Below are 18,679 nucleotides of genomic sequence, written 5' to 3' on the forward strand. Positions count from 1 at the left end.
TAATGTATCAAAAGTGTTGGCTATATCAACTGTAACTCCCATGTTGCCACCACAAGATTTTTTATATCCAACACATTGAAGCACTTAGAAAAAGGCCAATACAATTTGTTATATGTCGCCTAGGAATAAAAGTAAATCCAACAGTTTATGATACGACACGGTGACACGACACAAAAACGACACGAAAATAATGGATTTCGGGTCAACACGATAACTTATCGGGTCATTATCGGATGATCCGTTAAGAAACGGGTTCTTAACGGGTATACATGCGGGTAACACGTAAGTAACCCATTTCGACCTGTTAAGAAAAAATTTATTTTGATAATTTTAAAGTTTAATTACTAAAAGATTTATTATAAAATACAATAACCATATTAATATATACAATATATTCTATATTAAATATATTCTATATAAGTTAAAAAAAAGTTTTAGTCATTATTTATTTTTATTATGAGAGTTCCTTATTATCATTACTAGGATAAATTTTACTTAACATATTGTTGTCCAAAATTAAAATAAACTAATATAGTATTTGTATACGCAAAAACTAAGAAAACATACATACAAGTATGAAAAATGTGAAAGAATACATAAACACTCGTGATTCATCATTATTCCTCCATGAGTAGATAATGGTTACACTTACAGTATTGTTTAGATTTTTAAAATCCTCCAAACCGTCATGAATAATGTTTTTTATTTGAGGGCAAAATTAATAAAATTAATAATAATTATTGTAGAAGTGTAAAAAATGTAAAAAAAAAACTATACAATCACTCATAGTGACAAACTTTACAACTTTCATGAAAGGATCAGCTTCGAAATCCAACACTATAATTCATAAACCTTAAATTTATATTTAACCGTCGATTGCCATTTACGCTTTATTCTTCTTACTGAATTTCATTTTTAAAATTTTCTTTTTTGAAAACATGATCATCTGGCTAATGTAAGAAGATGAACGGTTTAGATCTTTGATATCACGTTTCGATATTTACGATTAACTGAAATATGAGTTCATGTCATATAGTTTGTAGAAACTTTATAAACATCAAGCAATATTTTCACTAACCGTAAAACTCTGAATATAATATCAACGATCAAAACCGTTCATCTTACTGCATCCTCTAATAGATCAAGTTTTAAAAAAACAAAACCTGAAAAAACAAAATTTGATGAGAATAATGAAGTGTAAATGTAAACAACAATCAACGGTTAAATTTTGATCTATGATTTATATGATTATAGTGGCGAATTTTGAAGTTAAGCTCTTCATGAAACTTGTAAAGCTTGTCATTACAAGAGTTTATATATTTTTTTCTATATTTTTTTACATTTCTACATTAATTAAAAAACTATTAAAGACTTTAGGTAAGTGAACATATACTTAAAAGAAAAATATTTTTTTATGTTTTGGATGTGACAATATGGTATGTATATACTTATTTAGTATTATGTTTTTCATTTGATTATTTATTGGTTTAAAATATATTTTCCTTAACAGGTAACGGGTCGGGTCATATTACCTGTTAATATTATCGGATCGATTTCGGGTCAGGTCATTTTACTCGTTTATTTTAACGGGTGTTACACCACACGACTCGTCAGGATATCGAGTATGACACAAAAACGACACGAACACGGAAAACACGACACGAATGTCAGGTCTAAATAAAAGCAGCTTGTTGAGGAGAAACAATGGCTATAACAATAGAAAAAAGACGAACTGCCAAAATTTTAGGAATAATCTTGAACAGAAAATTCACCAAAGCAATAGGTTTATATCGAGTAATTGAAGTATCCCCCTCTACCTTTGGAACCAATACCAAGAAAAATGCTATTAGCATTGGGATAAAACCAATTATACGGTAAGAACTGCTTCACATATTAAATACCATCATAGCGAACAAAATATAGCGAACAATATTTTAAGGGTAAATTACATAGCAACTCCTCAGGTTTGAGATCTATTACAACTCCATACAACATCTTTAAAACATTTCACTTTCATACCTCACGTACTATTTTATTTCAAAATACTACCTCCGTTAGATTTTCCATCCACTGGTCTATTAAATGCTGACGTGGCTGCCACATTTGTGTTGATATGGCTACCACGTGGCAAAAATAATAATTTTTTATACATTAAAAATATTATAATATTAACCCTATTTAAAAAAAAAAAAAAAAAAAAAAAAAAAAAACACACACACACAAACCCATAAATCCTTCCCCACAACATCCCACCCCCACCCCCTTACCCATCTATTCCTTCATGTTCGTTCATCCCCTCCACCCCTCCATCCCCTTCACCCGAGCACCCCTCAGCGCAAGTTCCACCAAAACAGTGCCGAAGAAAGAACTGAAGGGCAAGCCCTTAGGCAGAGAAGAAGATGTGGAAGTGAGAAAGATAAAGGGAGGTAGAAGGAGAAGAGGCGTGTGAGAGTGAGAGAGCGCTCGACAGCGGAAGAAGAACAGGCAAAGAGTGTGCTCACCATGACGTCCACCATTGCTCCTGCTGCTGCTACGTTTGCGTGCTCGCCGTCATCCACTACCAGAGGTGCAAAAGCAGCCGTATTTCGTCGCAAAGAAAGCTTATCCCCCTAGCACGAAACCCATAAAGCTCCCCCAAAAATCTCTCTTTAGGGTTTTCACGAGTAAGATCCCAAATCCCTAGTTTTTCCCAATTCGAGCTCCTCGATAGCGACAATATAACAAACTCCCTACTAAGCTCAAGTCCATTTGCAGGGTTTTTCATTCTCATTGGAACAACGGTTATCTACCAAAATCCATGGCGACTTCCCAAAAATGTCTTCGTTGAAGAGAGCATAGAAAGTTACCAATTTTTAATGGTGGAAAATGTGGGCAAGTGAAAAAAAGTCGTTAAATTTGGCAAATCAAAAGCCGAGTGAAGTCTCTGCATTTGTTTAAGTTAATTTCAAATCTCTAATCGAGTGAAGTCTCTATGTATGATCGAAAGTTGAAGTATTTACTTATATGATAGTAGCATATTATGTCGGTTTACTACTACGGTGAACAGTTCAAGATCTTCCACATCCACTGCGTCACCAAGTAAACCCGATATGTTTTCACTAGGGTAAGTTCAAGTCCAAAAGACACTTCACCCGATGCATATCATGCATATTCTCTCTCAGTTCTAGGCAGCCTAGTCATCCATTTGCATTTACATTTGCATTCAAATGTGGGGTAATTGTTGGAGTTTGAATGAAATTTCAACTCAAATGTGGGTATTGTTGGAAATTTGAGTAGTTTGAGTAGAAATTTCTTTATCCCACATTGGTTATTCCCAAAAGATTTTATTACTTTATAAGACTTTGTCCTTTATAGAAAGTGATTGGAGTAATATGCCTGGAGAATACAATTGGGCTCACCCTTGGGGTTGGGCTTTGGGGTGCACTAATTAATTAGTAATTAATTATAATTAATATATATATATATATATATATATATATATATATTAATTATCAAAAGATGGGCCTTGGGCCTTAGAGCTCTGAAAATAAAATTCTTTAATTAATTATTTTTAATTAATTTCGAATTTAATTAAATTATTTTTTATTTGAACAGACTTATCTTTTTAGATGAAGTCTGAAGTCAATGAATTGCACCCATCTGAAAAGATGTCTCCCAACAGTCACATCTCATTCTTATACCTGTTGCGAACATGCATAATCTCATTATATATATATCCGTCAGCATGGCATTTAGAACACAGAAAACACAAATCTCCTTCTATAATTCATAACATTCTTACTGAGAGTACCACAAGGAAATTCGTCAGAAGTTAAGTTTTTCGGTGCTGTAATTCTAACTTGATGGTTGAATCATGATGAAACAGACATCCGGAAAACTACAAGCACTGAGTAGGGGCGAAATTTCTATTTCAAAGATATTATGATACGCAAGCCTCGATCTTCAATATTTCTATTTAATATTAGTTCATTGTTCATACATTGTTTATTTATTAGCATACATAAATTTATCACAGATTGTTGACATATATCTAACATACACCAGTACTCATGCTCATGGTAACCAAGTATAGCATTGAAATCACCAATAGCCATCAATGAGACTTGTATTTGTTAATGCATATTAGGAAAATCAGCCTACAAAGCTCTTCTTTTATATAAAGTAGTGCTTGCATATCGAATATGGTCAAAAGTACATCGAACGGTAATCTGTTGGTCAGATATAAAAACAACTGAGGGATTCGCACAAGTCAAAGATGTTAGAAGCAAAAGCTCCAATGGAGTTAAAAGTAAAAGGAGATAATATTGAAACTCAATAAGCAGCCGGAATAGAATTAAGGCCTAATCGGATAAATGGTCCCCGTGGTCATAAGGTATTCGGATGATAGCCCATGTGGTAAAAAAATTCGGATTTAAATGCATGTGGTCCCAGTCTGTTAGGATTTAAACCCATGTGGTCTAAGTCTGTTAGGATTTATGCCCTTCTGTCATTCCTCCATTAGATTTAGGTTGGCCAAATCGGATAAATGGTCCCCGTGGTCATAAGGAATTCGGAAGATAGCCCCTTTGGTAGAAAAAATTCGGATTTAAACCCTTGTGGTCTAAGTCTATTAGGATTTATGCCTGAAATTAGAGGTTATGTCATTCCTTCGTTAAGCTTACAGGTGGAGTAGAGTTTCTCTGAGTCTCTATCAATAAAAAATATCTTACAATAAAAGGGGGGGGGGGAGAGAAGATTTCAGTTTATGGTAAAAAAATTCATTCATCTTAGTTATTTCACAAGAAGAAAAAGACGAAAACAGAAAATCTGTTGAATTTCAAATAGTTAGTTTCACCAACAGGATACGAAGACTTACTTCACATTTACAATTACACAAAAAAAACTATTTATCTCAGAGAGGTTTACGTAAAATTCTGGGAAAACGCCAATGATTACTGTCTTATTTGTCAAAGAAAAATAGAATATGTATAAAGAATTAATTAATCGGTTGGACATTCGGGAGTCAAAAACTCATTAATTTTATAAAGGCATTTTGAATTATTTGATTTATTAGATCTTGAATTTTAATGAATTGTGTGATTTATTAGTTCCACCTGTAAGCTTAGCGGAGAAATGACAGAACTTCTAGTTTCGGGCATAAATCCTAACAAACTTAGACCACATGGGTTTAAATCCGAATTTTTTTTACCACAGGGATTATCTTCTGAATACCTTATGACCATGAGGACCATTTATCCGATTTTGCCAACCTAAACCTAATGAAGGAATGACAGAAGGGCATAAATCCTAACAGACTTAGACCACAGGGGTTTAAATCCTAACAGATTATGACCACAGGGGTTTAAATCCGAATTTTTTTACTACAGGGGCTATCATCCGAATACCTTATAACCACGGGAACCATTTATCCGATTAGGCCTAGAATTAAATATGGCCATCGGCTCCTCAAAGCAAAGCAAACCTGGCCGATGCAAACGACATATATTAGAAAGCTCAGTCTGTGAGTCGTCATTACCAATGCCTAATATTTCATTAAAGAGTAATGATATTCATATTATGTTTTTGTATCACATTTTCATGCCACTTTAGATGGTATTTGATGTGGATAGCCATATCATTTGAATTAATTAGATTTTTAAATTTAGTTCATTATTTAATAAACTAATAATTAAGAAAAACTAGTTAATTAAATGATGATTGTGGTATACGAGGGGGTCTTTCTCCTTCATTTTCTTGGGTTTTGCAAATTTTTCAAATGATGTGGATGTCCACATCAGATGCTACCTAAAGTGTCATATAAATATGGTATAAAAATATAGTATGAATAGCATTACTCCTCGTTAAAACAATATTCATTTAAAACGAGCCGGTATTTTGTGGACTATATTCAAACAGGGTCAGAACGCTGGAAATCTTAGCACTATGCTTTTGTTTTTTATTTACTTATTAAAATTTAGATACAACAGGAGTAAAACCATCTTTATCACAACCCTCGAGATGATTAACAATACCAACGACACCTTTGCTAAAGCAACAACATGCCCAAAAGCTGAAGAAATGCTATAATCATCTAGCAAAGCCGGCGTGCCTCTATTAGACTGCAAGTTTATTTCACCAGTATTACCCAACAATTATTCACCACAAGAGGAGTCGGATGAAGGAGACGACCTGATCACCGAATTACTAACGTGGGATACTCCAGGAGACTGGACACCATGTTCTTCAATTTCAGAATTAACTACTAAGCGTTCCCCAAAGCCTAATCAACGACCTGTTCAAGAACTTTATTTATAACATTTATCATGAGAGGAAAAGTGTTAAGAAGGGATACGAGATCACTTGTTTGATTGTTGAACTTAAATACATACATAAACATTTAGGCATATAATTTTTTTTTTTTTTTATCATCAAATGTCACATATAAATAGACGGTTCATTATTAGACGTGACAATTTCTTACACGACTCATTAACACAACACATAAACGACACGAAAATAACAGGTTTCAGATCAATACGATAACTAATTGGATCATTATCGGGTCACACGATAATAACCCGTTAATAACGGGTCCTTAATAGGTTTACACGAGAGTGACACCCAAGTAACCTATTTCGACATAATAAGAAAAAAGTTATTTTAATGATTTTAATTTTTTAAACTACTAAAAAGAACTTACTATAAAATACAATAGATATAATGAATATGTATATATTGTTTATTAATTATTATTCTATATAAATTTTAAAATTTAAGTTTTATTTATTTATTTATTTATTTTTATAGGATATTATAGGCAAAGATTGAGATTAAAAATCATAAAACACATTAAAAATAAAAATATCAAGTAATTTAAAAATACCAAACACAATAAAAAAAATATAATAATTAATTTACATGTGCGAAAAATATGAAAAAATATGCAAACACTTGTCGTCGCATCCTCTGTAATTTGAGGATGAGTATATGGTCATTTGAATTTTTAAAACCGTACAAACTCTCATGAAGAGTATTTTTAAGGGAGTTCAAAATAAACAAAATTCATAATTATTAATGTATAAGTTTGAAAGATGTGAAAGCATAATAAACGTTCATAATTGCATCCTCAACGCTTAGACGATGGTTACATGGTCGTTTAGGTTTTTAAAACGCTTCAAATCTTATGAACAATGTTTTTTATTTAAGTGCAAAATTAATAAAATTAATAATAATTATTGTAGAAGTGTGAAAAATGTAATCACTCGTAATGAACAGTTTTACAACTTTTATGAAGGGGTCAACTCCGAAATTTAGTATGTATATACTAATTTAGTATTATGTTTTACATTTTTTGGGTCAAATTATGTTTTTCATTTTTATTGATTTAAAATATATTTTTCTTAACGGGTAACGAGTCGGGTCATATTACCTGATAATATTAACAGGTTGATTTCGGGTCAGGTCATATTACCCGTCTACTTTAACGAGTATTACACGACACGACCCCTTAATTTATCGAGTATGACACGAAAACGACATGAACACGAGAAACAAAACATGAATGTCAGGGTCTATTCATTATTAATATGTTACTTAGTACTCACATCATTGAGTTGTTCCATACAATTAAATCATAAATGATCTCTTATTCGAATTTTTTTCTTTCAAAATGAACGAAAGAAAGTGATGAATGATGATATTCTAGTGTGGTTGAGTCACATACAAGTGTATGGATTCTAACAAACAACCAATTAAAACATGAAATATAATATGGACATTTAATTAAATGTTTATTAATATTTGCGGTGCGGTTCGGTTTCGGTGTGGTTTTCAAAAGCCAAAATCGAAACCAAACCGTTTTCTATGTTGCGGTTTGGTTTCAAAACCGAAATCGTTTCAAAACCGTAAAACCAAACTGTTCGGTGCGGTTTGATTTGGTTCGTGTTTCGGTTTCGATTTTTGGTTCTAAGTGTCCACCCCTAGTAAGATGTGTGTATCTCCTAATGGAAGGATGCTAAGTATTATTCAAAACGAAAATATTCGTTGAATTAATGCAACAAATGAAGGTGTTACAAACAAGCAAGTACACTAAAATGTACAACAAATCTGTCATCAAAGCACCTCCCTGACAACCCTTACTTTTGCTCATCCCAACACATCCCCACTATACTTTGCCTTTTCCCACTAATTAATCCAAAAGAAAAGAAAATTAAAGAGAAAAAAAAATATAAATATCAAAAGAATGATCGCATCACACTCCACACCACACCCCAAATCAGCTTTAAAGCAAATCCGACCCTAATTCTTCTTTTTTATGTTTGTAAGAAGGACGATGCACATGTTCTTCCCTGCAAACCCAATCATTCATTTTCTGAGTGGTCCCTTTCTGTAAAGCTAAACCCATCACGTGGTTCCACAGGTTAGCAGCAGCAGCAGATCAAGTCACCCAAGAATGTGACTTCTCCTCCTCGCTAGCTAGTGGCTAGCACAAGTAGTAGTGACTGCTGATGGAGAATGTGTCTTAAACTGTTTGCATTGGAGCTAGCACTTGGATGAAACTGGCTTTCTACAACGTAGTGTCGCAGTTCAATAATGAAATATCAAAGAAATTTATGCATAATATTGTATTATTAGAAGGAGAAACTACGTAGCAGTAAAATTGCTCCATGCAAGTTACTCTCCTACTTTTCTAATATGGTTATTTCTGACCATAACATGACACTAACAATGAATTCTTTTTAGGAAATCTTTCTTGAATAGGCAATTAATGATGATGATCAGGATGAGGATACGTTGAGAAGGTGTTCCTTTCGATCAGGAGGAGGAGTAGTAGATATGGTGTCTGAGGGGGGTGTACGTGAGGTTGGTGATTGTGTGACCCTCTCCATCTTCTTGACGTTTTGTTGGTGATATACTTGCCTTAGTCTCTCTATTTCCCTCTTCAATGCTTCTTGATGAGCTGCAATATTTGTTTGCCCAAATCCAAATTAAGACAAAGCTAAAACCATTTCATTACCATGTGATCCTACTTGTGACAACCCACAATATAAATCAAAATGTGCACATTGATCAATCAACATGTACACATGCCCCATATGTTATGACAATTAAATTACTTTATCCCTAATCACTTATCTTCCCTCCTAAATTTCTACCCCGCAAAAAAAAAGAGCATGCATAGCCATTGAACTCACCTAACAACCCATAAAAGATTTTGGAACTTTATGTTTTGTACAATACTATGTATCCAACCATATTTTTTTGTGGACTATATCTTTGAGTATATAAAGGAGAGCATTTTTATTACCCATTTAGTTTGGGTGTATGTTCAACACACATCTCTATGGCTGACACATGTTAAATTAATTAACCATAGTTAAAATTTTGCAATTAAGATATTATGTCACTTTTACCCCTTCTCACCCATGCTTCTTTCTTCCCTCTCTCGGCTCCTCCATCGTTCCATATCTTCAGAAAATTTTAGTTGCGAAGTTTAACTATGGTTGACTAGCTTAACAGGTGCCAACCATGCATGCATAGAACTGTGCGGTGAGCATCTACCAGAGTTAAAGATGAGGTAAAAAAATGTTCTCGTAGTAAAACGGTATCCACATGGACAACCGGAGTATCATCTCTATTAAAACATTAATTAACAAAATATAATCTCTGTAACATTTTGTACGTCTTTCTAATTCTATATAATGATTAATCTAATTTTAAATGGAGAAATTTAATTATAACATGGTGCCGTATATTGTACTAGCTACATCTATTGCAATTGCACCAATTAGTGAGATGCCACATGATATTTCATTGTCCCCTTAACTTTCTTCCTACTCTTAGCATGCATGCGATGGCCTTTTCAACGCTGCCTTTTTTATGTGCATTCATTCTTGGTGGATCAAATAAGTGTCTTTATCTACGATCTAAAGCAATAATTTCCCATCTTATACTTTTGAGCACCAAGTTTAAACACCTTTTATGGGCTGTATTTTTCCTAAAACGGCTAGGGAATTAATTAGATCTCACACCAATATAAAAAAGTTGGTAGCTAGAAACTCAACTGATTGAAGGCCAATCAAACACGTTCTTGTTCTTCTTTTAATTAAGGAAAAATTAGAATTAAATACATATTTGTCATAAAATTTGATATTTGAACACCAGTAAACTAAAATGAAAACTTAAAATTGATGCCTAATTGCCGATAAATTTGTACTTTTCTATAGTACTCGAGCACCAGGTTTTAAAACAAAACATCCGCAACTCACATTTCTATAAGAAATATTTAGTTTTCAGGTCGGAAACCATGGTGCACCGTAGAATTTTCTTATATCTTGGACTTAAAACGAAATTAAAATTAATGTGAACAAGGTTCATATGCTAATTGTTCAATATTTATGTGAAGTTAAAATGAATAATTTAATTATGCATGGTAAATTAGGACAATAATATACGTATGTACCATCTTTGAAGATATTATCCTGCGCCAATGCTGCAATTCTTTGTTTGAGAGCACTGTTGTCGACATTTAGAAGCAAGCGTTGATGGTCAAGAAATGAAACCCTTGGTGAAAGCACTGAAACTTCAGCCTTCGTGGAAAAAGGAAAAGATTAAGTGATGTGGATTACTAAGGAGCAATATATATTGTTTGACAAGTTAAAGAAGTTAATTAATTAATTTACAACCAGAATTCATTCAAGTAATTAACCTACTTGTAGAGAGTTAACACTTCGTTCGAGTTCTGATACGTATTGCAGCTTCCTCACCCGTGATCTTTGTGCAGATTGTCTGTTCGCCAAAATTCTAATGCAACACACAGGAAAATTATGTAATCAAGAACGGATTAATAACAAAAGTAATTAAACTCATCAATATATGTAAATATATGTATGTATATATTATGTATTGTGCATGAAGATTACCTCTTGACTCTTTTGGGATCAATTTTTCTACCATTGGATGTGGTTTGTAGTTCGCATTGGCTTTCCCCCTCTTCAGATTCATTCTTTAGCTGCTTATTGATCTGCTGCTGCTTATTAATCCCCTGCGTTTCTTTCTCATCGTCATTGATGCTGTTATGATCGGAAGGCGTGGACGGGTTCGACGACGACCCCGTGGGTCCCACTGTTGCGGCAGCGGCGGAGATTTCATCGGTGGTGAACATGGACATGAACTGTTCGTCGTCAAACCTATCAAACTCGTGATTGTTGTTAGCGTGGGAGTGCGAGTGCGAGCCTGGAGGTGCAGCGGAGACACGGCATTCTTCCTGCATTGGTGCCTCGAGGAAGGTGGGGGAGTCGCTGACGGATCTCCGGTGGGATCCCCGTCTTACCGATGAGAAGTCGAGGAATTCATCGACCCAACAAGGGTTTTGGGACGTGGTGGCGGCTGTGGCATTTCCATTTGGCGCAAAACATCCGCCCATTGAAGGCGGCATCTTCTGGTGTGAAAAGTCAGGCCAATTGGGTGTCATGCTTGGAACTTTTGGAGGTAATTGTGCCATAATTTTAATATTGCACACAAAATAATGTTAACTGTTTTGTGTATCAACCAAACTTGCCTTGGAATGTTGAAATGATGATATATATATATATAGAGAGAGAGAGAGAGAGAAGACTTGAAAGAAACCAAACCAAATTACAAGCTCCAACAAAGGCTCATATATATACCCAGAAAATACAGGAAGGAAGGAATGTTGAAGGGTTGAAGCATCAACTCATCAATAATGTTATGACGAGAGAAATGCACATGACAACATGATTATAGCCCGAAAAATTCTCTTCAAATCAATATATTGTCCAGGGAAATACACTGCCGACACATATAATTGTCACGTATTCTATCCATTAGATAATTATTATCCGGTGTCACCGTTTGCAATAGAAAATCTCTCATCTGGTTAGATTTTTTGTTTTTATAATGTCCAAAGTCTGTAAATTCCCAATCAATAAATATCTCTCTCTTTCTTTGTTTCGGATCTCTATCAAATATCTATGTATGTGTGTTGTGTATGTGCAGTGGGATCACATGGGGAGAGGATCGGACAGCTATCTCCAGCTGGGAGGAGGTTGGGGATCAACGGTTTTACTGGAAAGTCGCCAGTACTAGTTTAATAACAAGCGGAATCAGCCACCACGTGCCCTTGAGACCGTCTCTTTAGTAGGACACCTTATAATAATAGAAGAATAGCCCCTCCCTCGTGCTTCCCTATATTTTTTCTACTTCCACTGTTCCATATCCGAAGGAACATTCTCGTGTGCATTGTAATGCATGCAACCCACCACTACATCTTAAAACTTACCATCATCCATTATGACCGCCAGATCCACCCACATGGGTCAAGGATTCATCATACATATCAAACGTAAACTCTCAATCGTCCTTCAACTAGACCTAACAAATGTTTTTGTCATGTTCGTGTCAATTTACTATCTTAATGATTCGTATTGTGTTAACTCGTTAAGTTAATGGGTGGAAAATTTCTTGGAGCCTTTCAAAGCTTGTCGACAGAAGCATAGATTTGCAGCAGACTTTCCCATATTCGGTCCATGGTGGGAGCGTCTTTGTTTTCAGAGGCGGCGCAGTTGCGGCGTGGTTGCTTTGAAGTTATCATCGCAGTGGTAGAGTGATATGGTCGAAAGGAATATGAGTTTGCTTTTAATGAAAACATTAATTGTTGGAACCAAAGGTGAATGCACAAATCCGAGTAACATGTAAAAGAACAAACAACCGTAAGCTAGTCAAAGACAGGGGGTGTGCCACTCAAAGGCTATCATACAACCAAGTTAGTAAGGAATATAAGATTCAAGCAGTGGGCAAGAGAATAAACATGCGATACTTTGCACCCTTAATAAACATACAAGAATAAGTTTTCTATAAACCTGATAAATAAACAACATTCACTTTTAATGAGAAATAACTGGATTGAATCAACTCATATTAACATACATTCATGGCTTTAGTTCACCTTTAGCCAAGAAAGAAATTAGTTACACATGTTCATCATAATTAAAAAGCAACTTAACTATAACAAACATTGAAAAGAAAATAAATAACAAAGGTTCGAAAGAAACTAGAAGCTCATGCAACTTCAATGGATGAGTGGATGAACGATTGAATGGAAGGATGGAACACGGCTGGGTTGTGTGAAAGGATTCAGGGAATTTGTGGTAGAGGGATGCGGCAGAGATAAGAAGGGGGTGTGGCTGAAGGAATAAGTATATATGTGTACGAGCGAGTTTGGATTGTGGTAGAACTCTAGGAAATCAGTTGGAAAGTATTTAAAGTTAATTAAGATTCATCTTTTCAGCTGAAGATAAGATAGTATAATGTCTTCAACTCCAACTTTGTCAATCCTTCTTGAATTGAACCTCTATACTTCAAATGTACACACGTGAAACATTGTAACAGCTCCAAAACGTCCAGCCCTTACAACCAATGCTTCACATCCAACTCCAACTCCAATTTTGCTCCGTTTTGCTCTTTTTAACCTCCAATTGTCAACTTTACCAAATTGGACCTATAATAAATAAAAATAATATAAAACGCTATAATTACTGGAAATTTACTAAGTAAATATAGGGAAATAAGACAACAAAGTAACATAAATATGCTCATATCAAACACAACAGAGTGTGGAGAATAAATTGAGATTTCGTGTAAAATATAAGGGGTATAGCACAAATTAAGTGATAAATTAATAATAATCACATTTAGAACCCCCAACCCAATTCATAAATTAATAATAATAGCACAAATTAAGTCATAAATTAATAATAATCACGTTCAGTAGTGAAAAGCGAGCAAAAGTTTGGAACCCCCAAGCCACGTCCAAAAGTCCCATAAAGGCATTCCTTAGGGCCTCATGCTTTATTACCTGAGAGTTAAAAGTACCGCCACTAACCTCATGTAGTATCGGAGTTGCACAGAGACCAAAATTAGTTTGCCATAATTGTGTAGTGGGATACCTCCTCCATTCGTTTTCAGTCTTCTTGGTGTGAGGGTTAACACAAAGTAGCTGGACCTGATATTAGATTTGGAGTATAAAAAGGTTGTATTAGGAATAATAAGATACTTTATTAGTGGGATTAGGGGATTTGGGGCATGAGGCCGTTCTCAGTCTGTAGGGAAGGGAATCACGTTATACAGTAGTCTCTCCCCATGTGAATTGTTCGGACGTTCTAAGCTTCCTTTTGCTTTGTCCCCAAATCATACCCACATGTAGGGTGTATATGTTTCGTGCTACTTTTTTTTTTTCTTTTTTTCTTTTTTTTTTGGTAAAGAAACGGGAAATACAACCCAAAGCTAACTTACAACATCATAAAAAACAAAGCGAGTTTGAGAGTTTCATGGTACTTTCCATCACTACCTCAACTAGAATTTTTGTAGTACTAATCATGATTAGTAGGGTGTTTAGAATATGCATCAATTTGCCTTTATCAATGAAGCTTCAAGGAGGCACTAATCATGATTAGTGGGGTGGGTTTAGGATTGAGATTTGGGGTTTGAATTAACAAAACCATCGTTTGGGAGTTTTAGCTCAACTTAATTCATTACGTGTTGGGAGCTTTAGAATGGTCTTTGAATGCATCACAACTTAATCAGATTTTGCACAGCAACTTAAGGCATACTTGTTAGGGAAATTTTATTTAAAGCCACATAATCTCTATCTACATCCAACTTAAACTTTAAATGTAAATTGTCTTGTTCACTCTATTGTATTATTACCATAAAGTACAAGATAAAGTTAACAATAAAACTAAAATTTATGAACAAACCCACACCCTATAATTAAACCCTACCATCACTCCTTGTTTATCCTACATTCATTCCGGCAAAACCCCTAATAGCTCTTATAATAAAAACAAAGCTTGAAGAAAAAGATCAAATCAGGAAATCTTTCTACATCACTGGTCTCTGCTGGGTTGGGTTTTCAAAAATCCATTTGGAAATTTGACACTTTAGGAAAAAGATCAAATAAAAATTCATTGAAGCAATTGTTAGAAAAAATTTAAAACAAAATTAAAAAGCAGAAATCTCTAGTTTTAAAGAGCTAAAAATTCAAAGAAATTTTAAACCCATAGAACCGTAGATCTTCCAGCTCTCAAAATGACATTAAGTTGTAAGAATTCAAAATTTTCAAGGAGGACCTTTTGAAGTTTTGTTGTGGGTTTGATTTCTGAAATAATTTGGGGTTGCCTTGCCTGTAGATGCATATATTGGGCATGAGGCAGTGCTACATTGATAGGTTTTGCAAAATTGAAGGCAGAGATTTTGGCGACTGCATTGTCGATAAATGGGTGTATAGCTAAATTTACAAATTGAATTGGGTTTGTGAGGATAATCCAGGTAATAAATTTGGGTTTAAAGAGATATTGGTATCTTAATTAAAAGTAATATGGGTGTAAAAAGTAAGTTAAGTGTAGAAAGAGGTTATATGGTTTCAAATAAAACTTCCCTACTTGTTATCAGACGTTGGATTTAATATGTAGGTTAGTCAGATAGCGATAGATTGCAATTTTTTTCTTTTTAGTACAACGATATATTTTACACTAAAAGGAGGGAGGAGTTCGGCTAAGCCACATAATAGGCAACCTTAGTTGGTATCGAATCCGCCATTTATGAAATTCGAACCCAAGGCTTATCACTTGCAAGTGAATATGAATACCACCAGACCGTAGTACTGAATGAAGTGAAAGATTGCTTATTCAGTATCAGCCCCGATAGTACTACACTTTCAAAACAGGAGGTTGTTGGGCGTTCTCCGCAATAGCAGCTGTTGAAGGAATTAACAAAATCAAAATGGGAAACTTGGTGTCACTACTAGAACAAGAACTTGAGGACTGCGATGTCAACTCCGGGAACCAAGGCTGTAGTGGTGGATTCACGAAGAAAGCATTTAGTTTCATAAAAGATACTGGACTCTCCACCGGAGAAGATCATCCCTACAAAGGATCAGATGGTACCTGTGATACTGATAAATTGAAAACGCGCGCTGTGAACATAAGTGGCTACGAAAGAGAATACCCGTCAATAATGAGAAAAGCATACAAGCCGCAGTTGCTCACCAACCCGTCTATGTTGCAATCGATGCTGGCAGTTATGCTTTTCAACTCTATTCTTTATCTTCACTGGTCATTGTGGAAATATCAACCATGGAGTCACCGCAGTCGGCCTATGGGGAAGATAGTGGTAAAAAGTACTGGCTTGTGAAGATTTCCTGGGGTCTTGACGGGGGTGCATCTGGTTATGCAAGAATGAAACACAATTCGGTTGATAAGTAAGGTACTTAAGGCATGGCCATGCAGGCTAGCTACCCTGTTAAGGCTTGAGCAGTATGATAAATTAACCTTCTTCAATGTGGTAACAAGGTATAATATGCAACGGTCGAATTCCAATTAGTGCAAAGAAAACAAGGAAAATAATTCAAAAGTAATGGGTATTAACTGGGACTATGTAGTCTATCAAATAACATATGGTTCCAAATAAGTTTAAAAGCGCAAACTTATTCAGCTCTACCAATAAGTTATTTTTCAACTCGAACTCTACTTGGCCCTAGCATGAAGAATTAAGAACCATGAATTTACCTTCAAATGGGCTGAGTACCAGCTCCCGTCTACATAAAGGACTGGAATCCATGGACTCAAAGAAATACAGGGAGCTACGACTTCAATTCTCCAAATCGTTGCCTCACAGAACAAGCCAGCTCCCATTCACCAGCGCCTGCCAACCTCTCAACAACCTTCAGCCTGGTCCTGATATAGGGTATAAATCCTCTCTCCGTCATCCTAATCACCACCTTCCCCGCCAAAATATGCTCACCCACATCCAAGCACCCGTTAACCACCAATTCATAGCTCTCACAGCTGATAGGGTAACCCTCATTCTCTAAGAACCCAATCATCTCAACTGTTCTCCATATCTCTTTGTTTGCTCGCAATGCTGCTGCCACTTTCATAACTGTCCCCTGCCTTGGTGTCAACCCAACTTTCTCCACCATCTTCTTTATCATATATACTGCCTTGGCTGTTCTTCGGACAGTGCACATTGCACCAATTACTATGTCAAAACTCTCCATATCAGGAATACATCCTACCCTACTCATACCCTTTAAGAGTTTAACCGCCTCATTCAACCGATCAACAGAACACAAAGAAGATATCAGGTAATTGCACATACCATAGTCAGGATGATATCCAATTGACTGCATTTCCAATAAGATCTTAGAAACGGACAGAAATTCTTTCCGGCAGTTCATCCAAGCAGAAGAGAGGAGAAAAAGAATTTGGGGGACAGGGATGCAGCCAGAGCGAAGAGTTCGTTGGAGAATGGCAAGAGCAAGAGGGAAGAGATTGGAGCTCTGGAGTGTAAATGAAAGGAGGCAGGAATAAGTAATCTACGCTTAAAGGGATGAAAGACTGCAAAATCTGATCAACCACCTGTGTTCTAAGGTTGTCGGGATAGGTCGAAAGGAATTAGAAAGGATTGGGGTTTTTGGCATGCTTGTGCAGAGGAAGCGATAAGATCAGGTATTTTCTCGTATGCTCTGGCTTCAACCGTATTTCTTATGGTTTCTTGGAGCAATTGTGATGAAGAGATGAAGTGATTGGAACGATGCTGCAGGAGACGACAATGTAGAGGAAGAAGACATCTGCAAAGCTTTGCATTTGCTGCTCTGAAAGCCATGTTGTATTTGTAGATTGTGTTACGTCAATACTTGCATGACATCCGCGGCATCTCAACAATTACAAAACCAAATCTGAAGAATTTTATCATTGCAACAACATGGGTGTCTTGCCGTGAATCTGCAGTTGGTATTAAGCAAATGAACTGTAAACATGCTACAAAGATAAGGATATTGGTTGGACAAAGATTTAAGAAAAAGATTACAAGGAATTTGTCTCAGAGGAATATTGTCAAACAGGAAGCGAGCATTCAGGGGCATATTATAAATATAAGAACACGAGCATAGCAGAGCTAACCTCATCACCAAACCTGGCCCGTCTACTCTTTCTGTTGATTATTGCTCGAACGAGATTGATTTCCCACTCTTCTCTGAGTCCAATCCTCACTCTCCTTACGGGTGGGGAGAAAGAGATTACTGATTATATTTTGAGTGATTATCTAGGAATGAAAACGACAAATAGGATTTTGCATGTTTTTAATTATTTATTTTTTATGAAACGATACATCTTGTTAGATTTTAAACCCACGCCGTCATGCAAGAGCTCATCACTTTTTCACTATCGTGGTAAAAGGCGACTTGCTTCATGTTTATAATTTAAGAATACATATATGATATTTTGAAAATGCTTTTTTAGAATGGAATGTAATTTAGTGTTTAGTAGTAATGGTGGCATTGGTGGTGGCAGTAGTTTATGGTGGTCAGGTTGGTGGTAGTAAGAGCAGCTCCACCGTATTCAATAGTTTGGTGGACCGGTTGTTGCTCCAACTCAATTGCCTCAGCTAGCAGCTCCAGCCCATGCGGGTGATGGGGCTCGGGGAAGGCCCAAGCGAAAGGCCAGGCGGGAATAGATAGCCCGAGAGCCTGAAGGTTGTGTGACGTGTGGCTGATGTGCGGCCTCGGTGCATGCGCCGACCTTGACATCTCCTCGTCCTCCTTCGACATGTTGCTGCTAAAGCTGAGGCTTCTGGTGGAGTTCTGCACCACCAGCTGTTGCTGCTGCGGCTAAGCCACCGA

At 35.8% G+C, this 18,679-nt stretch overlaps 1 protein-coding gene and 2 pseudogenes across 1 annotated transcript; 1 reads left to right on the plus strand and 2 right to left on the minus strand.

Moving 5' to 3' along the window:
- Positions 1–8,000: 8,000 nt before the first annotated feature.
- LOC126610368 (basic leucine zipper 34-like) lies at positions 8,001–12,065 on the minus strand. Its single transcript, XM_050278428.1, has 4 exons — positions 10,902–12,065; positions 10,692–10,782; positions 10,442–10,568; positions 8,001–8,938 (listed from the first exon to the last, which is right to left on the minus strand). The coding sequence occupies exons 1-4, from the start codon at positions 11,480–11,482 to the stop codon at positions 8,757–8,759; spliced, it is 981 nt and encodes a 326-aa protein (XP_050134385.1). The 5' UTR covers positions 11,483–12,065; the 3' UTR covers positions 8,001–8,756.
- Positions 12,066–15,376: 3,311 nt separating this feature from the next.
- Positions 15,377–16,310, plus strand: LOC126611945 (cysteine proteinase COT44-like; annotated as a pseudogene).
- On the minus strand, positions 15,459–18,242 carry LOC126609820 (pentatricopeptide repeat-containing protein At1g06270-like; annotated as a pseudogene).
- Between the last annotated feature and the right edge of the window lie 437 nt (positions 18,243–18,679).

This window comes from Malus sylvestris, chromosome 17 (genome assembly GCF_916048215.2).
Source record: "Malus sylvestris chromosome 17, drMalSylv7.2, whole genome shotgun sequence".
NCBI classification, from domain to species: domain Eukaryota; kingdom Viridiplantae; phylum Streptophyta; class Magnoliopsida; order Rosales; family Rosaceae; genus Malus; species Malus sylvestris.

Coding starts and splice junctions, on each gene's coding strand:
- LOC126610368 (XM_050278428.1), bottom strand. CDS start 11,482: ATGGCACAATTACCTCCAAAAGTTCCAAGCATGACACCCAATTGGCCT. Junction 10,569..10,691: donor GAAGTGTTAACTCTCTACAA/GTAGGTTAATTA, acceptor TTTTCCACGAAG/GCTGAAGTTTCAGTGCTTTC. Junction 8,939..10,441: donor GGATAATATCTTCAAAGATG/GTACATACGTAT, acceptor CAAATATTGCAG/CTCATCAAGAAGCATTGAAG.